The 18992-nt window shown below is 44.9% G+C and overlaps 1 protein-coding gene across 1 annotated transcript in view; it reads left to right on the top strand.

Annotated features, from left to right (window-relative positions):
* The first annotated feature begins 261 nt into the window (after nucleotides 1-261).
* WNT9B (Wnt family member 9B) overlaps nucleotides 262-18992 on the top strand; it is a 39323-nt gene continuing 20592 nt past the window's right edge. The window contains exon 1 of the mRNA XM_033919172.1: nucleotides 262-380. Coding sequence (XP_033775063.1) covers nucleotides 271-380 — 110 coding nt within the window. The 5' untranslated portion in view covers nucleotides 262-270. The remainder of the gene's footprint in view (nucleotides 381-18992) is intronic.

Here is an 18992-nt window from a genome sequence, read left to right as displayed (position 1 = left end):
GTGAGGGGGAAGAGCAACCTGCTGCTTCTGCTGAGTTTTCCTTTGGGCCTTAATTGGACCCAGCAGTTGTGCATTACCAGAGCTTTGAGCCTGCCTCTTAGGCTGTCCTTTCCTGTAAGGCACCTCCTGCTGCTCCAGGCTGTTCTCCCACTCATCTTCCCCTCCCCAGAGTTCTGTAACCTGGTGGTTCAATTGGAACTCAGACCCTATCTGTCTGTCTGAGTTTAAGCTGTCACACTGGTTAGCCCTTTTCAGGGTAAGGGTTGGATTATGAGGAGATTTCCCTGGCACCAGCTTAGCCTTAAGGCTGGGGTTGTGACAATGCACAGTCAGAAGAAGAAAGTGCAACCAGAGACTCATGAAATCACCAGACAACAAAGGTAGGAAAAATGATTTTATTTTCAATTTAGTGATCAAAATGTGTCTGAATTTATATCTGGTATCTATATTATGCACTATAGCCCCCCTTTTACTAAACCACAATAGCGTTTTTTAGCGCAGGGTGCCTATGAGCGTCGAGAGCAGCCCTGGGCATTCAGCACAGCTCCCTGCACTAAAAACTGCTATTGTGGTTTAGTAAAAAGGGAGGGGGGTATATTTGTCTATTTTTGTATGGTTGTTACTGAGGTGACAGTGCATAGAGTCATCTGCCTTGACCTCTTTGAAAAAACCACAGAATTTTCTCAGCGTCCGGTGTGCTTTGTGGGTGTTTTTTATTTTAATATTGGTAGATCATTTTGACTTGGTCATTTTAGATTCAAACAGTTTTTATTGATGCAAACATCATCAAATACAACAAATACAACATCAAAGCACATCAATAATAATAATATAATATACATAATAAAAGACAAATTCCACTGTCAATAAACTCCCACTTTATCTATATGTAACTATGTGTTTGAACCTACCATCCCTCTCCACACCCACCCCTCCCCACCCAATAGTACTCTTCCCAATGATATTCTCTTCATTCAACTAAATAAAAGCCCACTAAGAGACCCAACTTAAAATCGCACTACGGCCCTTAGGATGCAAATCTTGCAAATATGAATCCCAGGTTTGTATAAACAACATCTTTCGCTTTCTTATAATTCCAGCATCTCTAGTTTCCCAAATGGCCAACTGATGTAATTGGTTCCGCCAATGCCAAAACCTCGGAGGATCAGGGATCATCCAGTATTGAAGCATACATTTTCTAGCCAAGAGACTCATTTTCCCACACAACGCCTTATGTCCTTTAGGCAAATGGCCAAAAGCTTCTGGCAAATCCAAAATAAAGAGAGAAGAACAGCGCAAAGATCTTCCAATTATCTTTGACATATAATTTATTATTCGCTTCCAAAAGTGCTGAATTATGGGGCAAAACCAAAATGCATGACCTAATGTATGACCCTCCCTCCCACATTTATGACATAAAGGTGTAGGAAGACCTCCACTATAAAACAATTGTGTTCGTGTGTAATAGGCACGTAATGTAACCCTATAATACGTTTCTCTTAACCATGAACCCAGGTGTCGCTCTTAGAGTACGGGCAACATCCCAATGTCTTAAATTAAGCTGTAAATCTTTCTCCCATTTCTCCCGAATTTTCTGATAGTCCTTGTCTGGTTGCAATTTTTGCAAAATAGAATGAATACAAGACACCGAAAGAGACATCCCCTCCTCCTGAGCAAGCAACTCTCTCAATCTAGCACCTAAATGCAAACTCAACTGTACTCTGTCAAGGGATCTCACATAATGTTCCACTTGTATACATGCAAATTGCGCTCCTCAAGTCTCCCCCCACCTTAGCCAACAATTCAGTACAAGTCAATAGCTCCCCCTCAATTCCCAGTATATGTTCCAATCTTAAAATTCCTCTTGCACCCCATAATCTATATTCCCTAGAGTCTCTACCCGGAAGAAAAGCCGGATTACCCTGCAAAGGCAAGAGATCAGTAACCATTGGATTCCCTCCCAATAATTGCACAAGCCAACGCCATACCGTCTGTAAAGTATTAAATACAACACTTGAACAAATAAGAGATGGTGACGCATTCCGCGTACTATGTAATAACGCAAATATATCATAAGGAGCTAAAATCTCCTGTTCCATCTGGAGTGAAGTGCTTGTCACATTTACCCAATCACCCAAATGACGAAGTAAACACGCAAAATTATAAATCCACATATCCGGTAAACCCAGCCCCCCTCTTTTCCAATTACCCAGCAAATATATCAACTTTAATTTAGGTTTCTTAGCAGCCCAACAGAAACGAGTAATTTTTTTATAAAAGATCTTTAAATCTTTCTTGAGTAAACATAACGGCAAAGTTTGCAACAAATACAACCATTTAGGAAAGATAAGCAGCTTGACCAAGCAGATGCCACCCATTAAAGAAAGGGGCAATGTCTGCCAGGTATCCAACAATAGTTCCATACAGTGGCGTACCTAGCATTTGTGGAGACAACACAATCACTTCTGAAAAAATACTGTTAGTTAGTATCTGAACAGGTAAATGCCAAGCCTCAGAGACTGATTATTCAAGCCAATCTTGCTGAATAATAATTCGGTCAAGATCTCAATCATTGGCCTATGGCATGAAATTTTTTTAGCTTTTTATAGCTTGTAACTTTTAAGCCTTAAATTATGTTCATGTTTCAGCTTTAAGTTATATTCGTGTATATTTTTACAAAGCATCCAATAATGCAACAGAAGTGCAAGGAATTTAAAGGCGCACTTAGCTTAAATATAGGACGGCACTGCATGTTATTCGTACAGATGGGGGGAGGGGGGTGCCAAAAAATGATGCTAGGTACGCCACTAGTTCCCAGTGCTAAGATCAGACAGGCAAGGCAGAATAGAGAAGGGAGGGCAGAGAAGAACAGAATACCTGTTCCAAGTCACTATAATCCCTTTTATAAAACCTCTGATCAGGCAATCTGACACAGTAAGGGTTAAGGAAAGGGGTGGAGCTGACAAGCAGAACTAGCTAGAGGACCAGTGAAAGTTCCCCAGCAGAATAAATCAAGGCCGGGGGCGCAACGTAAATATACCGTATTTTCTCGCATATAACGTGCGCGTTATACGTGGTTTTTACAAACCGTGCATACCCTTGCGCGTTGTACAAAATTTTTTTTACATAGTTTCCCCCCCCCGACGCCCGATTCATCACCCGGAAGGAGCGCTCGCACTCCCACCCCGAAGGACCGCTCGCACCCCCACCCGAAGGACCGCTCGCACCCCCACAGCCTCCCCCCCTCCCCCATGGAGAAGCTGTCTACCTTGTTTCCGGATGCCAGCCCAGCTGCTTCCTCTGCCGGCGGTCCTGCCCCTTCTCAGAGCCCTGTGCTGCGCTGCTTCCTCTTCAGGCGGTCCTGCCCTTTCTCTGATGTCAGAGAAAGGGCGGGACCGCCGGAAGAAAAAGCAGCACAGCAGGGCTCAGAGAAGGGGCGGGACCGCCGGCAGAGGAAACAGCTGGGCTCGCTGGCATCCGGAAACAAGGTAGACAGCTTCTCCATGGGGGAGGGGGGTGAGGCTGTGGGGGTGCGAGCGGTTCTTCGGGTGGGGGTGCGAGCGGTCCTTCGGGGTGAGAGTGCGAGCGCTCCTTCGGGGTGGGGGTGCGAGCGGTCCTTCAGGGTGGGGGTGCGGGTGCGTGCGAGCGGTCCTTCGGGGTGGGGGTGCGAGCGGTCCTGCGGGGGGGGGTGAATCGAACGTCGGGGGGGCATCAGGCTTTCAGGGTAGGGACAGGACTTCAAGGAGGAAAGGAGAGTCGGGGCGGGCGAAAACAGAGTCAGGGTCTCCAGAGGAGAGTCGGGGCGGGCGAAAGGAGAGTCGGGCAGCATGCGCGGTATACGGGTGTGTGCGGTATATAAAAATTTATGTACATAAATATGTGTTTTTTGCGCGCTATACCCGTGTGCGCGTTTTACACGGGTGCACGTTATCTATGTGAAAATACGGTACTTATCTGAAGGTACATAGGTTGATTTCCTTGCTTACCTGCAGTGATGTCAGATAAAAAAGTGGGCAAACGGCATAAGCCTGAACTGCTCTCCCCATCAAAGGCGCCGCTTCCTACTTCTGCTGGCGATAATAGTCATGAGATTTTGGCGGAGCTTCGAGAGCTGAAGGAATTAGCCACCGACATGAAAGCCTGCACCGATGAAATTAATGATAAAATAACCAGTATGTCGGCGGACTTTGCTCAGCTACAGGCACGTGTTGGCACGCTGGAAAACAAAATGGATGCGACCACGACTCAGGTGACTGAATTAAGGAGGCAGACAAATCGTATTACCCTGTTGGAAAGGGAACTTGAAGACAGCAACGACAGATCTTGGCGATGTAACATCCGCATACTGGGTTTACCAGAGAATGGGAGAGATCGTGACCTTATCAAACAACTTGAGGCTTTGATTCCACAACTGCTAGATATCACTTTCCACAAAGAATTCGAAATAGAGCGGGCACATAGAGTGCCTTCTTCTCGTGCTGCTAGCGATCGACATCCTAGACCCGTCGTGCTCAAGCTTCTACGATACCAACATGTTTTAGACATCATGCAGCGTGCGAAGATTCGAGCCCCGATCAAGCACGAGGGTTCTACCATATTGTTTGTCTCAGATTTAAGTAAATCTACGGCCCATTGCCGCAAACAGCTCCTCTCATATAGGCCGCAGCTTAAATCCTTGAATGCAAGGTTTGGTATCCTATACCCGGCCTGTATGAGAGTGACTTTGAATAATATAACCAAAGATTTCATCAATCCGGATGAGCTGGCTACTTTTATTGAACAGCAATCTCAAACTCCAATCAATCAGGTTTGATTGCTTGCCCTGCTGTCTATATGGCAGCTGCATCTTATCTGAAGCTATCTGGTTTATCAGTATATGTTCTGCTAGGTCTGCCTATGTTAAAGTCATAGTGATGTGTCTCTGTTGTCTTTTTGACATATTTCTGCTTTGTCCAGCTACAGCGTTCTGTAATACCATCTAATTTATTTGCCTGTTGTATTATGATTATTGAGGAGGGAGTTTAGGGATCTTCACTGCTGTCCTGCCTTCCTTAGCCGCACCCACACAGTTGATATGTTGTGACCTTATTGTCACTTTTCTTAATTCATGGGGTATATTACTTGTTTCTGAGGAATGTATTTTCTCTGTTCATGATCTGATATGTTTTCTGATCTAGAACATAAGAACATAAGAATTTGTCTCTGCTGGGTCAGACCAGAGGTCCATCCCGCCCAGCGGTCCGCTCCCGCAGTGCCCTCCAGGTCCATCACCTGTGTAATGGTCCCTGACTATTTCTATAACCTACCTCAACTCCTATCTGTACCCCTCAATCCCCTTATCCTCTAGAAACCTATCCAAACCTTCTTTGAAGCCCTGTAACGTGCTCTGGCCTATCACGGCCTCCGGAAGCGCGTTCCATGTGTCCACCACCCTCTGGGTGAAAAAGAACTTCCTAGCGTTTGTTCTAAACCTGCCCCCTTTCAATTTCTCTGAGTGCCCCCTTGTACCTGTGGTTCCCCACAGTGTGAAGAATCTGTCCCTGTCTACCTTTTCTATGCCCTTCAGGATTTTGAAGGTTTCTATCATGTCTCCTCTAAGTCTCCGCTTTTCCAGGGAGAATAGCCCCAGCTTTTTCAACCTGTCAGCATGTGAGATGTTTTGTTATAATATTTTTCTATGTATGGTAACACGTACAATTGCATATTCACACATGAGAATCCTTTACCATTGTTATGTCTCTTATAATTATTTCATTGAATACAAAAGGTCTTAATAATGAAATCAAATTAAAGAAAATTTTGGACTATCTGGATAATCAAAAGCCTGACATCAGCATGATACAAGTACTCGGACTCGATGGGGTGGGACAGAAGAGTGGGCAGACTTGGTGGGCTGTAGCCCTTTTCTGCCATCATCTTTCTATGTTTCTATGTTCTATGTTTCTATGAGTCTTATTTAGATAATGCCGCTTCAGGTAAGGTTCACCTGCCTTGGGCCTTGCCATCAAATTTTTCTCCTGCCGTAGACCGGAAGGGTAGAGTAATTACTTTAATAAGGAATACTAGCACTATATCAATTCTATCTTCCTCCACTGACCTCAATGGCCGTTGGGTCAAAGTTACAACTGTCATGCAGGTGAGAGGTATTGTTTGTTTAATCTGTATGGCCCGAATATAGATCTGGGCGATTTCTTCCACACCATAACGGAGTCACTGATGGAAGATGCCAAATCGAAACTCATTGTGGCTGGTGACTTTAACATGGTCTTAAACCCTGTCAAAGACAGAAAATCAAATTGCGTATACAAAAAAATCTAAATCTTGGTACGCCTTACAGGATCTCATTATTAATGCCAAGTTACTTGACATCTGGAGACACACTCATAATGATGAGGAGGCATTTACTTTCTACTCTCCTCCACATTCATCATATTCTCGTATCGATTTTTTTCTTACCAGTGATTCCCTGTGTACCTCCGATATGGAAACGAACAACTTACTGATAACTGTTTCGGATCATGCAGCCATCACTCCTACCATGATACCAAGACAATGGCGTGTTAACAATAAGTTCTTTTGTGATTTCCTTAGATCTCAGATTCAAGAGTATTTTCTATTTAATTCGCCTGAACAAACATCTTGGATATGTGCTGGGACGCATTTAAGGCATTTATCAGAGGAATCATCATCACTTATACAGCTAATAAACATAAGAAATTGAAAGAAGATCAACAGTGCATAGAGGAAGAAATCAGATGGCTTGAGACTCAACATCAACAAACACCTTCTGATATCAACTTATTATTCCGCCTGAATAGAGCCCGCTTTCGCTACAATTCTATTTTGAGCAACAAAGCTTCACATGCAATATTCCAACAATCTGCATCCTACTTTGCGGAGAATAATAAATGTGGTCATCTCCTGGCCAACTTCCTTAAGAGACGTGAGGAAAAATCCCACATTACTTCCATAAAATTAGACACTGATGAAGAACTCACAAAGACATCTGCCGTTTCCCAAAGCATTTATGGAATTCTACAGACAACTATACACTTCTGAACTTTGCTCTCCGCATCTGATATCGGCTTTTCTAGATGATATCCCACATCCTCCCTTGGAGGAGGCAGATAATGCCATCTTGGATGAACCGATCACACCTGCCGAGATATCCTTGGTTATATATTCTATGGCTCTTAAAAAATCACCGGGACTAGACAGGCTGACAGTGAAGTTTTACAAGGAGTTCCAAGATGTCCTAATTCCATTTTACTTGCCATTTCTTGAATATCTCATTGAATCTGGGGAGGTATCTGGCTCTTTCACCGAAGCTACTATTATTGTTTTACCAAAACCAGATAAAGATACACGCTATATTGCTAACTACAGACCGATATCTTTAATAAAGGTGGACGCAAAAATTTTTGCTAAACTATTATCCAACCGGTTGCAGTCTGTCATTACCAAGCTTATTTCCCCGGATCAATGTGGCTTTATAAACGGTCGCTTTTCCAGTGACAACACCCGAACGTTTTCCCATGTCATTGCACAGGCACATAGACTTGATCAAGAATTGCTAGCGGTTGGGCTTGATGCTGAGAAAGCCTTCGACCGAATAGAATGGTCCTTTCTATTCTATGCATTGCAATGGTATGGTTTTTCAGATGCTTTCATCACTAAAATTAAGGTTCTCTATTCTATGCCTACTACCAGAACATATATAAATGGCACGCTTCATTTTTTCGGCCTACTAGGGGAACTAGGCAGGGTTGCCCATTACGCCTTTACTTTTTAATCTTGCGCTGGAACCCCTAATCCTGCATAAGAACATAAGAACATAAGAAGCGCCATCTCCGGATCAGACCTTCGGTCCATCAAGTCCGGCGATCCGCACACGCGGAGGCCCTGCTAGGTATTCACCTGGCTCATTTTATAGCCAACCATATCTTTATATGCCTCTCTCAAGGAGATATGCATCTAGTTTGCTTTTGAAGCCTAGGACTGTCGATTCCGCAATAATCTCCCCTGGGAGAGTATTCCAGATGTCAACCACTCTCTGTGTGAAGCAGAACTTCCTGACATTAGTCCTGAACTTGCCCCCCCTTAGCTTCATTTCATGTCCTCTTGTCCGTGTCAAATTGGACATTGTAAATAATCTTCTCTGCTCTATTTTGTCAATTCCTTTCAGTATTTTGAAGGTCTCGATCATATCCCCACGCAGTCTCCTTTTCTCAAGGGAGAACAATCCCAGTGTTTTAAGTCGATCCTCATATTCCAGTTTCTCCATACCCTTCACTAGTTTGGTTGCTCGTCTCTGCACCCTCTCCAGCAGTTTTATATCCTTCTTTAGGTAGGGAGACCAATGTTGGACGCAGTATTCCAAGTGGGGTCTGACTTCTAATATCTCTGGCTTTAACCTCAACAACCAAGAAATTAAACTGTCGGCGTATGCTGATGTCATTTTGATGTACATCACACCAGCATCATTCCCTTACCTCCTTTCTGTCATTGATTCTTATGCGGAGGTGTTTGGGTACAAATTGAATACGTGTAAAACGGAGGTGATGCGGCTGAAACAGAAATAACTACACACGGAGTGAAATGGGTAACTACCTCCATGAAATATCTGGGGGTTCTATTTGGACCTACCATTGAAGATACTATTATCTTAATGTAGAACATCTGTTAAACATCTTAAAGACATCGATCTCCAAATGGTCCCCTTTATCTTTAATGTGGTGGGGAAGACTTGAAACTATTAAGATGATGCTAACCCCCAAGATAAATTACATATTATCCATGTTACCCTTTCACTTGCCTCCTTCCTTCTACAAACAAGTTGATTCTCTTCTTACAAAATTCTTATGGAAAAACAAGCAAGCCTGTATCGCACTGACCAAATTGAAGGCACCTCGTAGTTTGGGAGGGGTGAATTTCTCTTGTTTTCTGCAACATCATCATGCCTTCCTCCTGAGACAATGGTCTGCAGGATACTATGATGGGGAAAATCGTGACACCCCTGCCTGGCTCTTCCTTGAGCGTGAATTATATGGGAAACAGCGACTTCAGTTCCTGGCTGGTATTACACTCTCTAAATCAGAAAGGATGGATAAAATACTCCTAGCTTATAAATCAGCTGTTGACGCCATAGACTCTACCTTCTCAACTCCTTGATCCCTCTTTGGAATAATGACAGGCTCAAAATTGCAGATGCTCGAGTGACATAGCGTGAATGGCAAAACAGCAGTATCTGGCTAGTGTGGGATCTTTTACACAAAGAGGATTGGATCTCCTTTTTGGATTTATCGGATACTTGGGGCTTGGCTAGTTCCCAATATTTTAGATGGCCTCAACTATCTCATTGTATAACACATATATTGCCTAATGTCCTCAGTCGGTCTGCTGAACCTGGTTTACATTTACTGCTAAGTTCCTTACTTATAGAGAACACCAAAGCTTCTATGTGGTACAAAATGATGCAGAAGGCTACATTTACTGAGCCACTGGAATTAGAAGTGAAATGGCAAAATGACCTCAATCTCCCTTCAGATGCTATAGATTGGACAAGTCTGTGGATGACTTTTTTCCAATCCATTCGCTCTGCCTCACTACTGCAATCTATTTTCTTCGTTCTTCATAGAGCAGTGTGGACTCCTGTTCTGTCTAACAAAATAGACCCTAACATGTCCTCTCTTTGTTGGTCATGCAATCAGGCAACTGCTTTTCTCTTGCCCACTTGTGCAGGATTTTTGGAGCAAAGTATGGTCAACTATTTGTGATATATTGGGGTTCACTGATATTTTGTCATTCCCTATTATTATTGTAATGGCACAAGCTCTCTCGGATCCTGTACATAAAGATGTGTCTCGCTTACTTACGATAATGATATCGTTAGCGCTTCAATATTGCTGGAAGGATCTCTCTAGAGCTGACTTTCACATGTGGTGGAATGCTCTATACAAATATGAACGTATATTTGCAGAAAGATCAAACACATTGTCTAGATTTTTTACTATCTGGAAGCCTTTTATTAATTACTGTGATGAATAACCTTTTGTATTTCTGTAGCTTTATTGACCTGTTTTACTGGCTATCTGTATATTGCCTATCTTTGACATGACTCCTAGCTATGAATATGCATTGTTACAAATATATGTGTTCATTATTATATTACCCTCTTCTATAGCACTGCATGTCAGTATTTTGATGTGATGTACACCCTGAATTTTGCTTATTTTCTCGTTCTTCACTTCTGTAACCCTCAAAAACTCAATAAAAATGTTTGAACAAAAAAAAAAAAAAAAAAAAGAATAAATCAAGGCCAGCTGAGAATAGAGAGAGACAATCAGGAACCTGGAGGAAAGGAGGTTCCTCACAGAACAGGGAACTGAAGGCTAGGAGCTTGATCTTACTGCCTTCTGCTAAGAAACTCCCTGTTCCCCAGTGCTCCCATAATGACAAAACTCTGCTTCTTAAGCAGAGGCTAATTGGGAGGGAAAAGCTCCATGAGCAGGGCTGGCCCAATGCTGCTCCAGAGGATAGCTTGTACCCAGCTTCAGAGAGTGAGGAATCTCTTATGGAAGTAGAGGGAGATATCTCTGAGGGGAATGAAATGGACTGTAGCCCTGAAGCATTAGACCAGTGTTCTTCAACCTTTTTACACCCGTGGACCGGCATAAATAAAATAATTATTTTGTGGACCGGCAAACTACTAAGACTGAAATTTTTTTAAAAACCATTTCCGCCCCGTCTCTGCGAGCTTGGTCCCCGCAAACCATCTGATCCCATCCGCACAAGCTTAAGAAGAAGGACATGGCAGTACTTGAGGGAGTCCAGAGAAGAGCAACTAAACTGATAAAAGGTATGGAAAACTTTTCATACGCTGACAGGTTGGAAATGCTGGGGCTATTCTCCCTGGAAAAGCGGAGACTTAGAGGAGACATGATAGAAACCTTCAAAATCCTGAAGGGCATAGAGAAGGTAGACAGGGACAGATTCTTCAGATATGATTCCGATCAAGATGGCGTCGGGAGCGGACGCCTGAGCGAGCTCTCCGCTCGTTTGTACTTGAATCTGTGTCGGTGCCTCTTACCCGGTGGTGTTATGGGGAAGAGGAAGGGAGTCGCCCGCGCAGTTCCTCCGGCGGCTGAACCCCTTCAACGGCTGATTCAATCTACCATAACGAGCGCTTTTGCTCGCATGGGTGAGGCGACCCCAGTTACTTCGGGAGGGAACCCGGATCTCTCGGCGAACCTCAGCGCAGAGAGTCGGACTACTTTGAGTCCGGACCAGAGGCTGGTTCCTCCCCAGCCCGGAAGTGCACAAGTGCAGGGACTGCTTGGAGCACGACAGCCCCGAGAGGGAGAAAGTGACTCCAGCATTGGAGGGACATCCCTATCAAGCCTTTCAATGGAAGGAGGAGATGGGAGCCATCAAGAAATTTCCTGCACTTTGGAAGAAGAGGTGAGAGGTGCCTCGGGAGGGAATGCTATCAGTTTTGGGGAGATGAAGAAACCAGATAAGATAGATATGGAGGCGCTATGGCAGGCCATATCAGTCATGGATTCCAATCTCAAATTGACTTTATCTACAATTAAAACAGATTATGGAACTGTTTTCTCCAAAGTGGAGCAACAAGGGGTGCTTCTTACTAAGGTTAATGAAAGGTTGGAGAAACAGGAAAATAATCTGAATGAAGTAAAGAAGGTTCAGGTGGAACTGGTTAAAGAGAGATCTTATGTTTCCCGTAAGATGGAAAATTTCGAAAACCAACTGAGGAAAAATAATTTAAGATTTTTGAATTTTCCTAAGTGTCCTATTATTTCACCAGTTGAGATGGCTAGGAAATATTTTCGAGAGACTTTAGCCATTCCACCAGAAAATTTGCCTCCAATTGTTAGAGCTTACTACTTGAATTTAAAAACAACACAAGGGGAATCCACACCTATAGAAACCCTAGTGGATAAAGTAGTGGACTTGAATCTGTCTTCATTTCTGGAAAATTCCCTTGAGGTTGTCACTCAAAGAACTACCATGTTGTTGACTTTAGCCTTGGAGAGTGACAGGGAATTTATTCTTCGTATGTATTTTTGACATATAAATGATAAGTTTTTGGGTTCTAATGTTCGAGTTTTTCCTGATTTAGCTCAGATAACCCAGAGACGTAGGAAGGAGTTCTTGTCCTTGAGGTCAAGGACCCTGGCTCTGGGGGCTACTTTTCTTGTTAAATTTCCTGCAAAATGTTATGTATCTTTTCAAAATAAGAATTTTCTTTTTTCGAGCCCAAACAACTTTTGGAATTTATTGGATCAAAGGAGAAAATGGTAACCATGACTAGTAATGTATGACTTGCCAGCTGGTTGTAACTTGGGAATCTAATGCCGTGACCTTGTTTAGTTGATTTGTTACTAATATTTTGGAAGTTTATTTCCTTTCTTGATCTTTAAATCGTGGTTTAAATTGTGGACTAAATAAGACATAAATGTTTTTCCTAAATAAGTTTTGTTGAAATATTTTTTCTGGATCTTTTGCATTGTATAATGTAATGCTTGTATTAAAATGGAAAATCTTATAAAAAAAAAAAAAAAAGGTGCATGGGATGGAGGAAGAAAGGTGCATGTTTAAATTGCACGGGGACAGAAATCCCACCCGTCCCCGCCATAGTCCCACCCGTCCCCACGAGGACTCCCACCCATCCCCGCGAGGAATCCCCTCCGTCCCCGCCCGTCCCCGCGAGGAATCCCCTCCGTCCCCGCCCGTCCCTATAAACTACAGAAATAGTTATTTCATTTAATTATGCTACTGAATTAAAGGCTCTGGTAGAAACCCATTTAAAAATAAGCAAAAAGACTATTAATTTGGAAATATTAATTGGGAAGAATACATACTTTGTAAACGGGTTTCTACCAGAGCCTCTAATGTTTATAAATTTTTATCAACACAACTAATATACTACTTTATCCTGAAGCAAAAAAAAAAAAATAGAATTTTTTTCCTACCTTTGTTGCCTGGTTTTTGCTTTCCTCATGTTCTCATTTAATTCCTTCCATCCACTGTCTCTCTTCTTTCTGCGTCTTCCATTTGCTCTGTTACTGTGCCTCTCCCTTTCTCCCCCCTCCCAAATTGGTCTGGCACCCATCTTCTTCCCTCTGCTCCCCCCATAGTCTGGCATCTCTGTCTTCTTCCCTGCCAGTGTCTTCTCCCCACTCTCCCTTCCCCATTTCCTTTCAGCGTCCTTCTCCCCCCCATCTTCCCCATGTCCTGTCAGCATCCTTCTCCCCCCTCTGTCTTCCACATTTGCTTTCAGTGTCCTTCTCCCCCCTGTCTTCCCCATGTTCTTTGAGCGTCCTTCTCCTCCTCTGTCTTCCCCATGTCCTTTCAGCATCATTCTCTCCCCTCTGTCTTCCCCATGTGCTTTCAGCGTCCTTCCCAACCCCTTTGTCTTCCCCATGTCCTTTCAGGGTCCTTCTCCACCCCTTTGTCTTCCCCAGTGCTTTTAGCGGCCTTCTCCCCCCTCAGTTTTACCCATTTCCCTTAAGCGTCTTTTCTTCTCCACTCCACCTTTCCTCCCTTTCTCCCTCCCTGCCCCTTACCTTTGTGGCGCTTCCCCACCCGACCAACAACAGAACAGGCCCGGTTGGACAAACCTCCCTGCCCTGTAGCTGCAATCTAAATTACCTTCTTACAGCAGCTGGAGTATTGAAGCTGCTGTAAGAAGGTAATTTAGATTCGCGGCTGCAGGGCAGGGAGGTTTGTTGGCCGGGCCTGTTGTTGGTTGGTCGGGAAATGTGCCACAAGGCTAAGGGGACCTCACCGGCTGTGCACACTCCCCCCCGGGCCCCATGGCTGCACCCGGGGCGGACTGTCCCCCCCCTTCGGTACACGACTGCCTTTTCCCTACCTGCCCTGCCGCAAGCACCCGACCGGAAGTCTTCCCGATGTCAGCGCTGACGTCGGAGGAAGGGAGGGCTTTGCTTAAGCCCTCCCTCCGATGTCAGCGCTGACATCAGGAAGACTTCCGTTCGGCTGTGTGCTGCGGCAGGGCAGGTAAGGAGAAGGAGAGGAGACCATGCTTGCGACCCTGGGGGAGCCCGGGCTCCCTGTCAGCTCCGGGCCCCTGAATGCAGGACTGGTAGTACTGCCCTGATGGCGGCCCTGTAGCCAATGGCGTACCTAGCATATGTGACATCCGGGGCCCATCATTTTTTGACACCCCCTCATCTATATGAAAAATATGATTTTTAGTAACAATCTACATATCGCACAACAAGAGTGTACCTAGGAAAAGGCAGCATCTTAAACACTGCAGTGAGCACTAGAACACCAACACATACATTGTAAAACTAAACAAACCAGATCCTGCACAGTCAATTGATCCTGTACAGTCGATGCTATCAGAAAGCCATGTTCCTTTCATACACACAGACAGATACATCCTTGCCCAATATGGAATAATCACAAACTAAAAATAGAAATATGTAGACAAAAGTTAAACTGAACTGCCAAAAAACCAGACTCTGCATACAATGCAACACCACAAAAACAATACTGTCCTCTAATACTGTGCAAAATATAAAGACAGTAGATGTAAATTTGAAAAAACTGATACATAACAATCACCACTTTACAAATTAACAAATAAAAATAAAACAAATAATGAGAAATAAGAAAATACCATTTTATTGGACTAATCCCCGTAAGCTCGGTCCTCATCCCCACAAACCACCTGATTCCATCCACACAAGCCTTGAATTGTTTTATATTGAACTTATTATATTCAAGTATAAAAAGAAACAATATTCTGTACAATTGTCAATTTATAAATCAGCGTCTTTTCCCCACACAAAGCACACTGTACGCAGAGAAAATGTTAATTATCATTTATATTCCGCGGGTTTTCAAAGAGGTCAAGGCAGATGATTTTATGCAATGTCACCTCAGTAACAACTATACAAAAATAGACAAATATACTCCCTCCCTTTTTACTAAACCGTGATAGCGTTTTTTTAGTGCAGGGAGCTGCGCTGAATGCTCCATGCTGCTCTCGACGCTCATAGGCTCCCTGCGCTAAAAACCGCTATTGTGGTTTAGTAAAAGGGGGCCATAGTGCAAAATATAGACAGCAGATATAAATTCTCAAAACGGACACATTTTGATCACTAAATTTAAAATAAAATCATTTTTCCTACCTTTGTTTGGTAATTTCATCAGTCTCTGGTTGCACTTTATTCTTCTGACTGTGCATCCAATATTTCTTCCGTTCTTTCAGCCTTCTGTATGTTTCCTCTCCTCCAGACCTCATTCCCTCCCTCAACTTTTTCTTCGTTTCATCCTGTCCCCTTCTTTCTTTCTCTCTCCATGCCCCCTTTCTTTCTGTATGTCTGTCTTTCTCTCTCTCTCCCCATGCCCCATTTTTTTTTCTTTCTTTCACCCTGCCCCCTTTCTTTCTTTCTGGCCCCCTGTCTCCCCCCTTTCTTTCTTTCTCCCTGCCCTCCCCATGCCACCACCGCCATCACCACCATGCTGCCACCACTGCCGGGGAAAGGCTGCCACTGGCCATCAGAAACAGGCTGGCGCCGAATTCGCCCTGCTTGTTTTCCGCAGGTCAACCAACTCTGGCTGTCCGACGTCAATTCTAACGTCGGGGAGGACATTCCGGGCCAGCCAGGCAGCGATTGGCTGGCCCAGAACGTCCTCTCCGACGTCAGAATTGATGTCGGATGGCTAAAGTTGGTCGGCCCATGGAGAAAGAAGCAGGGCGAATTCGGAGGGAGGGAGAACTGGCACCGGCTTCTTTCACGGCAATGGCAGCCTTTCCCCTGTGGCAGGCCAGCTGTGCCCGTGCACCCGGGGCGGACTGCCCCCCCCTAGGTACGCCACTGGATATAGCCCTTCCTAGGGTCAGAATTGCAGAATCCTGGTATGGAGTACTGTGCACATTGCCCTCTATGTTTAGGAGGCCAGTCTGCTCTTACTCCCAGGGAGTTCTGTCAACCAATTCTTGATGCTATATAAAGGAGACTAGGTGGCACTGCTAGAGCCAGAATGAGGGGGCTGGGGTGTACTCAGGTAGGGTTATCAGATTACGCATTTGGAAATCTGGACCCCCCTAGACCCGCCCAGTTCCACCCATCCCTGCCCCATCGTGTTTCAGTCCCACCACCAATCCCACCCTAACCCTGCCCCCCGCTGCCTGCCGTGTTTTCAAAAGCCATCCGGATCTCCAGACGTCCTTAAAAAGAGAACATTTCTGGGGGAATCTGGACATCTGGTAACCTTACACTCAGGTATCCCTCAAAACCACACAAAAAGCAAAACCATGTTGCAGCTGGTGTAACTGCAGGCAGAAGCGTTTTGCACTTCTTTTACAGGATGTCTGAAGTTAATTTACATTCTGGGTTAAAGTTGAAAAACTCATGCCTAAGAAACATGGAGAGAAGACAATAATCTATAGTGCACCTTGGAGTCATGTTAAATTTGAACACAAGCATTTTTTGGTAGAAGACAGATTCCACCTTTTCAACAGTCTCACACATTAGTCCATCCAGAAGGTGTTGATCTTCTCCTGCTGCAGGTTTAGAAATATTAACGGAAGGAGGAGGAGCTACATCCTGCTGCACTGTTTAAAAGACAGTAACATTAACTTGCCTAGGGGAGAGTGTGGCACTGTGGTTAAAGCTACAGCCTCAGCATGCTCCTTGTGACCCTTGGCTAGTCTCTTAAACCTTCCCCCCCCCTTGCCCCAGGTACATTAGATTGATTGTGAGCCCCACCAGGACATGCAGGAAAAAATGCTTGAGTACCTCTGTAAACCGCTTAGAACCTAACGGATGTAGCGGTATATAAGAAATAAATTACATTACATTACATTACATTACCTGAATAAATTCATGTAAACCATTCAGAGCTCCCCTGGGTGAACAGTATAAAAAAATTGAATATATAAATCAATAATTCGTTTCAATAAGAATGACCAGGTTACTGAAATTCTAAATCCAAAGTATTGCTGTTATTGTGTTTTTTTCCCCCTTCTTTTGTGTGATAAGTTATAGCCTATTTTTTACTGCCCCTCTGGTTGTCATTCTGCAGGGAGTCCCCGCACTGATGTCTTCTCCTTCTCTGTTGGTCCGCCCACACAGGAAGAGAAGAACAGGTCATAAAGGGCGGGAGGTAAAGAGAGTCCCCGCGTTGACGTCTTCTCTGCCGGTCCCGCCCACACGGGAAGAGAAGAGCATGTCATAAGGGGCGGGACCGGCAGAGAAGGAGAAGACTTGGAGGGGACTCCAGTAAATGCATAGCAGCAGCTGTGGCAATCAAAAAAAAGAGGAGGTGGACCAGGATCCTGGAGATCCTGCAAATCCTGGTTTTACCCAGACCCCATTTGGGCACAACACAAGGGAGAACTAGGGTGAGACTCCAGCATTCAGTACCAGCAAGCCCAACCACCAACAGAAAAGAAACCAGCAAAGGCAGAAGTTAAAAAGCGGATGTCACGGACACCACAGAAGTAAAAGCACATGGCCTTGGAAAGGAAGCGGCCGAGCCATGGGGTCCGCTGAATGAGATCCTCTTTTTTGTTTTTTATACTTCTGTGGACCTCACGGATCCCATTCACTCCACAGACCTTAGTTTTAACTCCTGCGGACCTCACCGATCCTGCTCACTCCACATAGCCTCATCTTAATCTCCAAGCAGGATCGATGAAGTCCGCGTGAGTTAACACTAGGGTCCGTGACGTGAACGGGATCTTTGAGGTCTGCAGAAGTTTAAAAAAAATGAGGATCCCTGTGGACCTCCTCGCCAAGGCCACTTTTCATTTTAAGGCCATGTGCTTTTAGTTCTGTGGGGGGTCTGCGAGATCTGCTTTTTAACTTCTGCTGGCTTCTTTTCTGTTGGTGGTTTGGATTAGCTCTCCCTTTTGTTGCGCCCAGCTTTTCTGCACCTGTGTCCCAAATGCCTTCTACCTGGAGGCCCCACGAAACCTGCGAAGCTAAAGCAGCCGTGATGTGGGTTCCTTGTTTTAACTCCTGCGGACCTCAAGGATCCTGCTCACCCCTGAGAGGAGCAGATTTTTTAAGGGCGTGCGGTTAAGATCCGCAAGGTCCGCGTTTTACCCAGTCCCAAAAACAAGCACCCTCAGAAAGCCTTTGATTTGTCAGCACTCTGAGGTATTTTTGCAGCGTCGGGGACAGATTTTCCCTACATTTGATGGTGAAAGGTGGAACCGAGACTTCCACTAACCCCTGCTTTCCTTTCCTTGGTTTAAGCTGGTCGGTCAGATGTTTTGGAAGAACACATCTAGCTGGGTTTTCTGCTCTTCTGCTTTCCTTGCTGTTCCATGCCAATCTTGTGGCTTCTGGCCATGGCCAGCATTTTCTCAGGGTCAGAGCAGCCCCCTGTTTTTTTCTAAACCAGTCTAGATAAGTAGCAGCTGCTCAGTAACTCCTCTTAGGCAGCTGGCTGGAAACAGGATTTGGGCACCGGGTAAGAAAGAGAGAAACCCCTTGCTCTACAAGTATAGATCTAGTGAGAGGCTCAGGTCACACGGGGGTCATGAACCAGTGATCTTTAGATCTCTTAGTACAAGTGAAGGTCGGAATTGCTCAGTGCTCTTGCAAGTAAAGGGAGCCCACTGCAAAACACTTGCCTTCATCTACTCAAGCCTGGAGATCTGAATCGGTTTGGATCGGAAAGTCTCAGAGACTTTGGATGCTAAAAGACCAAAAACGGCTGATGATGAACTCCCGCCCCCGATCTACAGCTTTAATCTCCACCGGACTGTACAGTCCGACCCAGAGCGCTAGAACGGGGGCTCTTCACCCCGGGCACCTCTTGAACTTGCCGAGCAAAGCCTCACCTGCGCCCCTCCCCTCCCCTCTCCCCGGGGGCACCTCAGGTGAGCTGTAAGCCCCGCCCCTGCCCCACCCTGCTCCGATGGGGCGGAGTTCTGGGACTGCCGGCTCTCAGGGCAGAGGAGGGTGAAGCGAGATGTGGAG

Source organism: Geotrypetes seraphini, chromosome 13, assembly GCF_902459505.1.
Source record: "Geotrypetes seraphini chromosome 13, aGeoSer1.1, whole genome shotgun sequence".
NCBI lineage: Eukaryota > Metazoa > Chordata > Amphibia > Gymnophiona > Dermophiidae > Geotrypetes > Geotrypetes seraphini.
Note: the sequence above shows the minus strand (reverse complement) of the source record. Positions and strands in the feature narration are given on the sequence as shown.